The sequence below is a fragment of the Chelonia mydas genome, chromosome 24 (genome assembly GCF_015237465.2).
Source record: "Chelonia mydas isolate rCheMyd1 chromosome 24, rCheMyd1.pri.v2, whole genome shotgun sequence".
NCBI lineage: Eukaryota > Metazoa > Chordata > Testudines > Cheloniidae > Chelonia > Chelonia mydas.
The window spans coordinates 7,589,129-7,603,287 of record NC_051264.2 but is presented as its reverse complement, the minus strand read 5'-3'; the positions used below and the strand labels follow the sequence as shown (position 1 = coordinate 7,603,287).

The following is a 14,159-nucleotide window of genomic DNA, read 5'->3' as shown; positions in this document are numbered from 1 at the left end:
TTTATTTAATGTAAAAAGCAAAGGAGTACTTGTGGCACCTTAGAGACTAACAAATTTATTTGAGCATAAGCTTTTGTGAGCTACAGCTCACTTCATCGGATGCTGTAGCTCACGAAAGCTTATGCTCAAATAAATTTGTTAGTCTCTAAGGTGCCACAAGTACTCCTTTGCTTTTTGCAAATACAGACTAACACGGCTGCTACTCTGAAACCTTTATTTAATGTGTTTTTCAGCAAATCTAGTGATAATGTAGTTGAAAAGTGTCAGATGCATAACTTGGAGGGTGAAGTTTTTGGTTTAGTGTAGAAAAACTGAAGTATAGAACTAGAGAGACAAAGTGGGTGAGGTAGTATCATTTATTGGACCAACTTCCGTTGGTGAGATAGACAAGGCAGTGGCACTGTAAGCATCTCCCACCGTGGCCCCTAGAAAAGTGCCTCAATCCTGATGTGAGAGGTTGAGTTCAGTTATATGCTTTCAGTTCCAAAGGGTTCTGCTTTTGTTCCCTTCCACTTGGTTTTTGTGCTAGCTTAATCATTACAAAACAAGTCTTGAGCAAGAAATAGTCTGTTGTCATGATAGAAAGCACATTTAAAGAAAATGAAATCTCTGCATAGGGAACTTCTCCAGTTGACCGCTGGATCCTTGACTTTATAAAGCACGCGAGAACCTTTGCTACATCCAGACTTGGTAAACCTGGTCTGTGCTCTGTTGTCCTCAGCCTGGTCCGTAAGTGCAAAGAAGGAGTACTGTCTCAGGATCACAGCAATTTAACAGGTAATTTGCATATATGCTACGTGTGTTGACTTATCTTGCTTTCTCTGTTTTTCTCTATTTCTGCCCCCTCGTACATTTAGTGCAGTGAAGGGTGCAGGGTCAACAGTCCCAAAGACAGAAGTGACATCTCCTGTCCATAACAAAATAGACACAACGGCTCAGTGAGCTTCCTTCACATTGCCCTGCTCACTGGGACTCCACGCTATCCCAGAGGGAGCACCTCATGGGATAAGCGGGGGTTAAATTTCTATGGCTTATTCTGTTTTTGGTCTTGACCAATAAGGGGGTCCAGTGGTGAGTATGATAGCTGCTCTTCTCTTTTAAAGATCTAGGAGTAAACGTTGGAAATGATCAGAAAGCAGATTCACAAATACTGGGCATACTTCACTGGTTTTCACAGGATAATATTATTTGTGACTATTTGGAGGAATATTTCAAATATTGATTAAAATGTTTGTGTAGTGAGGTGGTGTGGCCTCCCTCCTGCTCAGCTGGGGCCAAGACACCAGAGGAGGCAGACAGACCCAGCTCGCTCCCGGCCACCAACCCTGCTGCTGAGCCCAGTGAACTTACCGCTGCCACAGACCTGTCAGGACTGCTGTGGGCCACCTATCCAGAGGAGGCAGACGACGCCTGCTACTCCAGGTACACCCCGAGGGGAGGGGAGGGGAGGAAGTGGCCCAGGGACAGCCGACCTTAGTCTGGCTATAGCTCTACCTGAGGAACAATCAGCGTGTTGTGGCTGGGATCCCCTCTGACCCAGTGGCGGACCATTCCACTACTCTTAAGGCCCCGGGTTGGGGTCCAGTGGAGTAGGGTGGGACCAGACCCCACCTGCCACCCCACTCCTGGGGTGGCAGCCTCCCCTCGCCAGGTCCAGCAGCCTGGGTTTGTTGGTCATCCGCTGGAGGTAGGACACCTGACCCCTGGGTTTTCTCTGGCTCTGCTGCCAGAGCCCAGAGCTAATTAACTGCTGGCTTGTTCTGGCTCTGCTACAAGAGCCCAGAACTCATTGACCGCTGGGTGGGCTTTTGGCTGTATCATGAAGCCAGGGCTGATTGATGCCTGGATTTGCTCTGGCTCTGTAACGAGAGCCCAGAGCGAACTGACTACTAGGCTGCTCTGTCTCTGCACCAATGGACCAGAGCTGAGTGATTTCTGTGTTTACCCTATCTCTGCCTCCAGAGGCCAGAGCTAATTGACTGCTGGGATTGCTCCGCCCTGGGCTGATGGGTTTGGAGCGACTTAATGCCAGTGTTGGCCCTGCCCCAAGGGCCCCAGGCCATAGACTAAGGTGGACGCAGTCCGTGCTTGTAGGGCCTGAGCACCCTAGACGGTGGGCTGCACAACCCGCTAAACCGGTCGAGACGCTAACGCCTATGCTAATTCCCCTGATACTAGGTGGAGGCCCTGACAACTGAAGTGAGGCGGTGTGGCCTCCCTCCAACCCAGAGGGGAAGGGACAACGGCACCACCACTACACTTTGCAATTCTGTAAATTTACCATGAAAGTTCTACTCTCTCTAAATATTGAAACTGATTCTCCACTGCCTTGCACCATAGCTGTCATTTTACCCCTCTGCAATGTGAGTGTTACACAATGCCATGGCTGTGAGTGGAGAATTCTGTTTTGGTATACATTTTACATTCTGCACATGTGGAAATGACAAGATGCAAGGCAGTGGAGAATCAGGCCCACTGGATACATATTTGTGAGGGGAGAAAGCATAGGCACAGACACAGGACCTGCTGTGTGCCTGTGCCATTCCTTTGAGCTCTTCAAAGATCCTGGATTGTGATGGGAAGAAAGTAATACATTGTGTTATATGACATCCGTTTTATATCTTTTGCAGTTTAAGATGCTAACAGTGGGCAGTGTTTTACTGCTTCTGGTAGCAGCATCTGTTGCCAACATAGGCAAGGATCCTACCCTTGATTCAGACTGGGAACGCTGGAAGACAATCTACCAAAAGCAGTACAGCAGTGAGGTAATTATCTTTGCATTCTAAATATTTATTTTTATGGTATATTGCACTAAACACTCATAGGCAGAACCATACCCACTACTACCTGGTTGATTCTTTTTACTGGTTAATAATTTAGTGGCCAAGACAAACAGAAGAACTGAATAGAGTTCTGGAGACTGAAATGTTCAACATCATGGTATATCTGGATTAAATATGATCATGAGCAGCTCCACAACGATTTATTAGTGATAATAAAGAAGGACGTGGATAAATTGGAGAGAGTCCAGCGAAGGGCAACAAAAATGATTAGGGGTCTGGAACACATGACTTATGAGGAGAGGCTGAGGGAACTGGGATTGTTTAGTCTGCAGAAGAGAAGAATGAGGGGGGATTTGATAGCTGCTTTCAACTACCTGAGAGGTGGTTCCAGAGAGGATGGTTCTAGACTATTCTCAGTGGTAGAAGAGGACAGGACAAGGAGTAATGGTCTCAAGTTGCAGTGGATATTAGGCTGGATATTAGGAAAAACTTTTTCACTAGGAGGGTGGTGAAACACTGGAATGCGTTACCTAGGGAGGTGGTAGAATCTCCTTCCTTGGAAGTTTTTAAGGTCAGGCTTGACAAAGCCCTGGCTGGGATGATTTGATTGGGGATTGGTCCTGCTTTGAGCAGGGGGTTGGACTAGATGACCTCCTGAGGTCCCTTCCAACCCTGATATTCTATGATTCTATGATTCTATATCCGAACTGTGGTAAGGGTCACTTACACTTCCAGCTGAAGGTTGCTTCAGTGTGCCTACAAAGTGCAGCTCAAGAGTTTGTGTTTCTAATAAGCTAATTTACATTCTTGGACGATACCACAAGTGGAGAGAAACATTCTTAATATTTTTCATCCAAAGCAATTATGTTTTGATCTGATTTCCTCAAATTCCTGTAAGGAAAAAAATAACTTTACTCACTCTCAATCTGGTGTATATTTCCTGCCCATGAAAATTACCAGAAAGAAGCAGAGTGCTCCACAATATTTAAAAATTGTAATTACATTGTCCATGCTCGACAATTTAATGAGAACTGAACTCATTTTTTGCCTTATGAAAAATTTTCATTTCAAATGATTCATTTGATATTTTTCAATTTGTCACCTGAAAATTTTGAAACAAAAAATGTTCATTGTGTCGGATTCATTTTGAGATTTTTGTTGTGGTTTTAAAAACCTAAAAATTATTCAAACTTTTGAAACGTCTGATTTTAGTTTTTTCCCTTTTCTCTATTTCTCTATTTATTTATTTATTTTTGCTACTGAATGTAATAATGAAAGATATCTTTTTTCTTTCCACTTTTTACTCTTTCTTTTTTTCCTTTCTCTACTCTGTAACTTGGCAAAACTTCTCCAACTTTGGAAAAGCTAGAATAGCATATTTCATTTTTCCTTTTGCCATTATGTAACTGTTGTAAAATGGAAGAAGTTTAAAAAGTTAGAGTAGAAAAGGGAAAAAGGAAAACTTGGGAGTCCTCTTTCCCCCAAACTATACATTATTCATCTTATTGTGGCAATAAGGGAAAAAAAGAAGAAAAGACAGTGAAAATGTTAGAAGAAAAACAAAACAAAATGAAATTTCTATTTAAAATTAAACAAAAAAATGTAGTTTCATTGTGAAATTTCCCATTGGAAAATAATCACAAAAACAACCTTATCCTGCCAAAAAAATTATTTTTTTATTAACCTGATTTTTGTGGCCAAAAAATGTTCCCATTTCTTTCATTATTTCAGGAGGAAGAGCTTTCCAGGCGCTTGATCTGGGAAAAAACCCTGAAAATTGTTACAGTTCATAACTTGGAAGAGTCAAAGGGAATGCATTCATACACAATGGCCATGAATGGCTTTGCAGACATGGTAAATTTCCTCATGCTACTTTGTTCTCAAATTATGTAGTGACATTTTAATCTAGGCGTTATTATTTCAAGCTCTTTTTTTTTAAAGAAGTAATAATAATTGTAAAAAGATTTTCCCTCACCTTGGTCAGGATTGCTAGTGTAATTAATTACACTAACTAGTTACCTGTATTCTGATTATTTTTAAAAGTAAATGATCAAAAGTAATATGATCCTGAGGAGGTACATGGGCGCAGAGGGTAGTAACATAGTTCAATGGCTAGGACACTGGATTGGGAATCAAGAGATCTAGATTCTGTTAACAATCCTGCCACTGAATAGCTGTGTAGCCTTAGACATCTGTAAAATGAGGATAATACTTACCTTCCTTTGCACTGTGCTTTGAGATCCTCAAGTAAAAAGAGCAGAGAATTGTTAAAGGAGTGGGCTTTGGATCAAGCCCCATTGAATAAGGAGGTGCCATTTTACACAGCCACTCTTTATAGTATATCTACAGTTTAAATCTTAGACGGTTTCTGCCATGTATTTGTCAACTGCTACAAAGTTGGCCAATTAGGGCACTTGCCTGACAGCAGTATGACCAGTTACTGATTTAATATACTCTATTCCTTTTTTAATTTTTATTTTAACAGACATCTGAGGAAGTAACGGCTACAATGACAGGGCTCAGGGTATCCGACTCAGAAATGGATAACCTTACAGTTGATTGGCCTCAAGAAAGTATTCAGGATCAGGGCCCAGACTGCATAGATTGGAGGAAGAGTGGTTATGTCACCAATGTAAAGAACCAGGTGCGAACTCAGAGGTGGAAATTACAGTAGGTGGAGAATGAATACTGCAAGCCACATAATTGCAGAGTAGTGCAAATCTCCCACCCCCTTCCTCACATTGCTGAGGAAGAACTGCATGGTCACACCAATACAATGTTTTGTAAATGACATTCTATGAAAATATCTATATATCTGCATTATCCATGTCAACATGTAATTTATTTTATGCAAAAAACATGCCTCTCCCTTTGAAGTTGTTCATTCAATTTAATTTATTTTTTAAATAACTTTAGCATTAATGTAGGTGAAAAGAGTCATTAACAAAAGCAGAGAATTAAATTCTTTGCTCTTATACAGAGAAGACAGAGTACGGCATAGGCAATGGCAATGCAAGCTTCTCCCCTGCTGACCTCCTACTAACATGCATCAGCCCTGGTCTGAAAGGAGAGGGGATGGTTGATCTTAGTATCAAACATGGAAGTGTTTTTTGTGGGGTGGACACCTATCAGCTAGGAACTGGACCGAAGACACTAAACTCAATGGCACTGATTTGCACTACACCCGAGCAGTGCTTGAATGTAGTGAAGAGTGGTGGTTGCAGGGAGATAGTTGTGCCACCTTGAATCAGGACTGCTGGATCCTGCTCTAATTTATGTTGTTGTGTAAAGGATGGCACTGAAGGAATAAGACCCTTTATGCATAGGATCATTAGCCATACTGGAGTTCAGCTCCACTACGCGGCCTCTTGTCCCCTTTCATGGGGTTGGGGAGGCAGCTATACCATCCAGCTCTTCATCAGCAGACATTCCTCCTACATAAGGAGAATTCTTTGTTGAAAATCTCTGGCTGGTTTAAGGCCGCTTTGTGCTGCGAAAGAACCTGGGGAATCTGGCCCAATTCACATAAGACACTGAATAGCCATTGCACAGAAAAAAAAAATGTCACTGTTGCCATCGACTGGATTTTAACTGTCATCTGAAAAGCTGCATAACCCATTTTCAGCTAAGACTTATCATTCCAATACTTAATGTATCCAATTCATACTGCTTCATGGGTTGGGTTAGCAAAAATTGTTATCAAACTCATTTTATGGAAGCTATATGTCTCCAAGAATTGCAAGTAGACTAGCTATATTCACTTCTCAGTCCGTTAAAGATACCTATCTCACAACTGCATTATGTCCCTCACTCTTTTCTCACTTATGCTGCTGTAAATCAGGAATAATGCCGGTGGAGTTACCCCAGTGTTGCTGTCTTAAATGTATAATTAAGCTATTAATGACACCTGCCATAACGTTTCTCCTTTTTTGTTGTTGTTGAACCTTACAATGTGCCACAGGGATCTTGTGGTTCTTGTTGGGCTTTCAGTGCCGTGGGGGCCTTGGAAGGACAACTGAAGAAGAAAACAGGGCGTTTGGTGTCACTTAGTCCCCAGAACCTAGTAGACTGCTCCTGGAGATATGGCAACCATGGTTGCAATGGAGGCTTTATGACTAAAGCTTTCAGATATGTTATGAACAACAGTGGCATTGACTCAGAAACGTCGTATCCATATGAAGGTCAGGTGAGTATCACCTTAGCCAGAGGTGTTTCTTTGGGGCGGATAAACATTGGAAAAGTCTGTATTTTACCATAAACTGTTTTATCTAAAAGACAAATCAGGGGAGGACTCAAACCTCTACTTTATACTATGGTTATATTAACATTTTAATATATTTGGTTTTTTTCCTTCTTGCTTGCTGCATATTTTAACTCAATTTAAACACACAGTGATGTCTTTTTTTAACATCATCTAGAAAAAATTAGGGCCTTGAATATTCCACAATTTTGTGGCTGCAAAATTTGCAGCAGAATCCATTCCTTACCACAGATCTGGGTTTCAGAATATAAACTTTCATTTAACAACAACAAAAAAAAAATTCTATATGTTTATGAAAACCTTCCAAACAGGACCCAAGTGTAATCCTAATACCGTGTTGTCTTCCTGAGTCTGCAGAGTGCTTGAAAGAACAATTCCCAGGGAAGTGTGAACCACTTCATTCATAATTATGGCAATTTAAATAAGCATTAACTATTTCACTGTTGATTATTTTAGCAAACATATGTAGCTAATATGCTTTTTTCACAATCTTCAACTGCTTCCCACAACTTTTGGAGTGTCCAAACCCCAAAGCTGTTCACTAGCCAGCCGTCAACACTTCCAGCTTCCTATTGACAACTTCTACCATACAGTTATGTGTTATTAATTTAAAAAGAACAAACACTGTTGCATACTGAAAACTGAAAATGCAGTGGGGGAGCCAAATAAACTGGACCTCATTTTCCACTGCCTTGCACCTTGTGTAGTCATTTGCAACTGTTCGAAGTCAGTGCAAATTGGGTGTACAATGATGTCCTTTTGATCTGGTAGAATTGTATGCCAACTTAATACTGACTTTGCACAGGTATACATGACTACAGAAGACAGGCATGATACTGCTCTATGTTGCCCTGGTGTCAACCCACAGTAAATTCACTGAAGTCAGGAGAGTTACTCTTGTTTAAAACTCGTGTGAGAGCAGAAACAAGCTTGGTGCAAAGCACTGGAAAATCAATAAGATTGAATTTAATATTTAAAAAAACACCAGGGATATTGTACTATTGTCTAGTATATTTTCATATTTAAAGGAGCACCATCTTCCTGAATTCTATTCAATTTAATATAATGATAAGATCAGATAAGCTAGCTGCATGAGGCCACCTGCCAATTTTTGTGGTTTTGCAATCATTTTCCTATTTTTTAAAAATGCTTTTTGTCAGTCTTGTTGCTCTGTGAAAGATTCACACAAACAACAGGGGTAACTGACTATACAGGGGAAACTGTGAAACATACTACACATAAAGAGCTGACAAATGTGCAAAGCAAACAAACTGTAAAATAGAAAAAAATCTTTTTTTCTGAGATCTTTTTCAATTATAGTAATTTCAGGTGTTACCTTCTGTAACAATGGGTTTAAAACAATTCGGACAGAAGAGCGATTGTTTTGAAGTTGACATTGTTCATTTAATTAAATTGAATCAAACACCACATTTTGAATGTTACCTGTATTTGTGGCAACATTTTCAGTGTAAGTGCCACAGAAAGTAGGAAACCATGCCACTGAATCAGAATTTATATCCATCCTGTACATGGGGCCCTGGAAATAATGGTGCCATTTCATATACCAGCATACCACAGAGTCAGATAATATTGTAATATATTGGCTAATACATATATTCTGTACTGGCATTTACTGGATGGAGTGTGTCAAGCTAGTACATGTGTGTACAGTGAACAAGTTGTTCGCAGTGGTGTTGTAGCTGTGTTGGTCCCACGATAAATTGTTAATTGTCCACTTCCTCTTCATGTGTTAACTCCCTATCCTTAACAATCTCTTTCACCATGTATTTAGCTGTGACATTCTAATTACCTTTACCAGACCTGGAGAAGAGCTCTGTGTGGCTCAAAAGTTTGTTTCTTTCACCAACAGAAGTTGGTCCAATAAAAGATATTACCTCACTCACCATGTACAGTGAAAAAGTAAGTTCTATTTTCTGGGATGAGCTAAATTACTGGAAAGGAACTAAAACACACAAACAGATCTGAATAAACCAGTATGTTATATACCTCTGGGCTGTTACAGGATTCTGTTAATTAATGAAGATGATAATAAAACTTGGCATTAACTTACTTGCCATACTTATTGTGCCCTTATATCTCTGTCTGCCATCTTCTACAGAACAAGAATTGCCGTTATAAAACTTCTGGACGGGCTGCCACCTGTGTCAGCTATAAAAGCATACCTAAGGGAAATGAAACTTATCTTGAAAGGACAGTGGCTTCAGTGGGACCAGTATCTGTTGCTATAGATGCAAGTTTGAGATCCTTCCAACAATACCACAGTGGTAAGCAGTTTTCTCTTTCCCTGTATTTTCTGAGACCTAAATAGTTCTTAACAAAATTAGAGACAAAGACCCTGAATCAACAAAACACAAACCTAACTTCAAGCATGTGAATAGCTCCACTGAAATGAACAGAACTACTTGTCACGGTTCAGGGCAACTGCACCTGTATTTTTCCTCAGTGGTCTAGCAAGGGTACCATTCTGCAACCATTGGTTTTTTTGAACTGTCACCCTAGTCCTCCCTCCCCACTTCTGTCCTACAGTTATATACTCATTCATTAGCTCTTGTCTTAAATTAGGCCACAGTCCAGCAATGAGCTCCACATGGGTGTACCTTTGTACTTGTGTGGAACTCATTGCAGAATTGGGGCTTTAGACTGTAACCTCTTTGGGACAGAGACTTTGTCTTCCTATGCGTTTATACAATGCCTATCACAGGAGCACAATGCTCCTGATTGGGGCTTCTGGGCACTGCTGTTTCATAAATAAATAAATAAATAAAACATTTTCAGGTGTGTACTACGACTCAGAATGCAGTTCCTCACATTTAAACCATGCCATTCTTGTTGTGGGATATTGTGTGGACAGAGGTGTGCCATACTGGCTCGTCAAAAACAGGTAAGGATGAGTTTTCTTTAATTAAAATACCTTTCCTAAAAATTCTTTAAAATATAATTTCATCTTAAAGAACTGGTTTAGTACTTTACAAGGACAGCATCAAAATAAATAAAATATGTTTTAAAAGTCTTTAACTGTTCTGTTAGCCATATCTCTGATTATTAAAAATAAAAGAATATTTTAAAATTCTAATTTACTTTTCACTATTAATTCTATTTAGGTTTTGCACATGACAGGCAGCTTGACACAAACTAGTTTAGTTAATTTCATTCTCTTTCTCTAATCAGTTTTGCTTTCTGATTCTCATGGACCAGCGCAAGGTTAAAGACTTTGAGTTTCAAAAACAGAGAGGAATAGTTCATTCCAGAAGACAAGTGTATACATTTAATTTTACTTGAAATTTCACTAAACTTTTTCAATTACAAAAACATGTATTCATATGATTTACTAGAGACCTAGATTTTGGCCCTGAACTCTGACATTATGTTTTTTAAATGATTTCCAATGCGTAATAATTTTGATGTATTGCTGGACTAGTGGCCTGCAAAGAGGAAATAAATACATTGTGTGGGTCTGAAGTAAAATATGAGATAATTCTGCAAAATTCTCAAATGCAAACCAAACAGATAATAATTATGAAACTAATGGGCATGCCCAGTACTCTTTTCAAGAAGGTTGTGGAAGTCTTTTCCCCATTTTTAGTCTTTCTTTGAGTGTGGATGTGAGCTTATTACCATTACCCAACTATTGAGCTTTAACAGGGTATCTGTGTTCTGATAAAGATAACAATTATGTGTTTATTGATACATCCCTGTCTGCAAAGTGAATTCTGGGTATGCTTATTTGTATTTCTTATTATTTATAATGCACTTCTAGTGTGCAATGGTTTCAGAGAAGTGCTGCATTCTGAGTTCTAGGAGCACACTTTTATTTTTGCTAAGGCTTATTTATGCTTAATTTAAAATCTTGCTTTTCATGGAGACCTCTCCTTTTATAAAACATTCAGACTCTGATCTGTAAAAGTGTTCTGCATCTCTAGTTTCCACTCAGCCAGAACTGAAAAGGAACTGTAACAATTAAATTTTGTGTCAGGAACAGCAGTAACAAGATTTGCCCTACTAAGATGGTCATACTATAAAAAGTCGATAGGACCCCCCCTCCCCAAAACAAAAAATACCAGGGAACCTGTATTAAGATTTAACATTATATATAAAAACACATATATTGTTTGTTTCTCTTCTGCAGCTGGGGAACCAGATGGGGTGATCAAGGTTATATCCGGATGGCAAAAAACAGAGGCAACCTTTGTGGAATAGCTTCATTTGCCAGCTATCCACTGATGTGAAAAATAGACTTAATCCTGATGGGCAAGAATGAAGAGTCAAACATGCTTTTAAATTCATTTTGTTCTGAGTTCCCCAAAGAACTGTAGCCTTCAATAAATAAGTCCTGTCTTGAATCATACAAACTTGATGGACCCCAAAAGACCTTTTAAATGCAAGAACAAAAAACTACTGTAAGAAGAATCACTGCTTGCTATATGACAGGTTTCAGAGTAATAGCCGTGTTAGTCTGTATTCGCAAAAAGAAAAGGAGTACTTGTGGCACCTTAGAGACTAACCAATTTATGTGAGCTGTAGCTCACGAAAGCTTATGCTCAAATAAATTGGTTAGTCTCTAAGGTGCCACAAGTACTCCTTTTCTTTTTGCTTGCTATAAAACTTCATGAGTGCTAGTTATAGCCCTCTTGGCATATTGCTTTCATGTTCCCTAACCAACCTGGAGTTGCTTTCAGAAAATCATCTACACCAACTACTTCAGCCAACTAGTCACATGATACTGGTTCTACTTGTTTCGTTAAAAGAAGTTAAAAACATATTAGGAAAGCATCTAGTATTACTTTCCTATGTAGGCAATTGCTATTAGTGTCACAAACAGGAGTGGAGGTGGGGCATGTGTTCACAAATTGAAGGAGATGTGTCCTCAAAACAATCTCTTTATTAAGGTATGGTCCACTCTATGAATAGATGCTAATTTTTGTAATGATGGAGGCCATATAACTACCGAGATAGATAGTTCAGAAAGTTTGAGAACCTTTCTATAATCAAGTTTCTCAAGGTTTTGCAAGTGAAACTGTTGCTTTTTAATTTGCCAAAAATGCCATTTCTTAATGCTCAGGTTTTTAAGAATCTCAAAACACACCTGAAAACAGTTGGACATGATGTATGATAAATAGCATTGGACGAATTCCTGGAGATTTCACCACATGACATAATCTTTAATTAAAGATTAATCTTTAATTCCTGCAGACTCCAGCACAATCCTGGAGGGCTGGCAACCCTAATGATATGATGTACTATGGCACGAAAGTCAATGTTAAATGCCAGATTTACTGGCAGTAAATAATCTTAAAATTTTATCCCACGTATCACAATAGTTGGTGTTTTTTCTCAAAGATCTTCGAGTTTTGTGATTATGTGAGACTCTCAGCCTTCTTTTTATTTTTTAAAATGTGTTTCTAGTGCTCATGGTTGTGGATAAAAGGTTGAAAATGTGATACAAGTGACCCTACAGGCTCAAAGACCAGAAGGCAAATAAAAAGCACCCCAAATGTATTTTTCATCTCATGATTTTGGGTGGGGGCGTGACTCATCATTTTTGAATGCTTGGGGTTGACAATACTCATGTTATAATCTTGGTAGGTGATGTATTACAGAAAGATGCATGCATGATAATTCAGAACCTACGTTAGGTGTTCTACCTTGTCCTGCTTCCTGGGTTTCTTAGTAATTAATGTCTTAGTATGTTAATTCCCCAAGAACTGTACTGGGATAACAGCTAGTATAATCTTTCAGTATGAGGTTTTTATTAATTTAAAATTATGTATTGTTAAATGACAATCAAAGATGTTTTCTCAAAACTTACTTAAAAGGCTGATTGTAAGATTTTGCATGCATTACTTCCCACAGAAGCTTTAGTTTGTGGTGATCAGTGTCGGTACAGTATTGTGTAGATAGCACCAGGACAGTAAAGGACACTTAATTAGAGTGCTTATTAGCGGAAACTTTGATATTTTTGTCCTTTTTTACTAAATAAAAGCAAAACCTGAAAGACAAGGCTTGATAATTGGCTAGTTTAATTTTTAACTTAGATGTTATTGTTTTTTAAATATTGCACAATAAATATTTTTCAAAATACAGGTCACAAAAATAGTTTAAAAAAACCCCCAATTCCATTTCTGGCAAAGAAATGTAGAACGATGAAAAAACAACATGGAATATATTCCTCTCTTAATACTTTCCCTCAGAAATTGCCATATTTATTAGGCTGTACTTGTGTCTGTCTGTCCTATCGTGTATACACCCTATGAGGAGGACTATCCAATATGATCTAATGTTTTTATGATCCTGTCGTCCTACAGTCTGTAACTATTACAGAATATGAGTCTAATACCATTACACAAGTGTGGGTGTTTCAATGGCTCTGTGCTTTACACACATCCCCATGAGTGGGCTCAGATTCCCCCTCTTCCAGCGAACTGCAACCCCAGTTTCCCTTCCCCAGGCCAGCCTCTGTGAAGTCTAGGGTAGCAGCAGGAAGGGGAAAGGTGTGGAGTCTTTGGACACGGCCCTAGGAGAGGTGCAGGAGGCAATGACTAGAGAGGGGGAAAGCGTGTTGCAAGTGGCGCTGGATGGGAGGCGACGGGGCACGAGGAAGAGCCATTGCACGTGGTGCGACGGGGCAGACAGATGGAGGCGATAGCAGGAGAAGAAAAAGAACGAGCCTTTGGCTCTGTCTACACCACAGCGGTGCCCCTGCAGCGCCATAGCATAGGCACTTCCGACATGGGTGGAAGGGCTTCTCCCACTGCTGTGGTTAATCTGGCTGCGCCAGAGGGTTAGGGCGACCTTAAATCAGAGCACAGGGCGCAAAATTTTTCACGGCCCGGAGCCATGCAGCTCGGGCAATCTAATTTTTCAGTGTAGACCAGGCCTATGTATGTGACCCTAGGGTAGTGGGGAGGCAAAAGTGTGAGGGGAAGAAGGTGCGAGGAGCCTTTGCATGGGGCCCCACACAAAGTGGAGGTGGGGGAACAATGGTACCATAGGGAAAGGCGGCAGGCTTTGCACCCGAGCCCCAGGGCGTGGTGAGAACGGAGCTCTGGGAGGGGCTGGGGTAGGCAGCGCGGGCTCTTTGCACACGGCCCTTCGCG

At 40.1% G+C, this 14,159-nt stretch overlaps 1 protein-coding gene across 1 annotated transcript; it reads left to right on the top strand.

Moving 5' to 3' along the window:
• Positions 1–541: 541 nt before the first annotated feature.
• On the top strand, positions 542–13,062 carry LOC102937600 (cathepsin K). The gene is made up of 9 exons (XM_007068142.4): positions 542–777; positions 1,240–1,422; positions 2,631–2,765; positions 4,515–4,637; positions 5,269–5,427; positions 6,745–6,969; positions 9,164–9,329; positions 9,841–9,946; positions 11,192–13,062. Exons 3-9 carry the CDS (start codon positions 2,637–2,639, stop codon positions 11,289–11,291), a joined length of 1,008 nt encoding a protein of 335 aa, XP_007068204.1. The 5' UTR covers positions 542–777; positions 1,240–1,422; positions 2,631–2,636; the 3' UTR covers positions 11,292–13,062.
• Positions 13,063–14,159: the final 1,097 nt, after the last annotated feature.

Bases quoted from the DNA above. Each gene is read 5' to 3' on its own strand.
- LOC102937600 (XM_007068142.4), top strand. From the start codon at position 2,637: ATGCTAACAGTGGGCAGTGTTTTACTGCTTCTGGTAGCAGCATCTGTT. The intron at 4,638-5,268 runs GTAAATTTCCTC...TTATTTTAACAG, and splicing joins TGAATGGCTTTGCAGACATG to ACATCTGAGGAAGTAACGGC. The intron at 9,947-11,191 runs GTAAGGATGAGT...TCTCTTCTGCAG, and splicing joins TACTGGCTCGTCAAAAACAG to CTGGGGAACCAGATGGGGTG.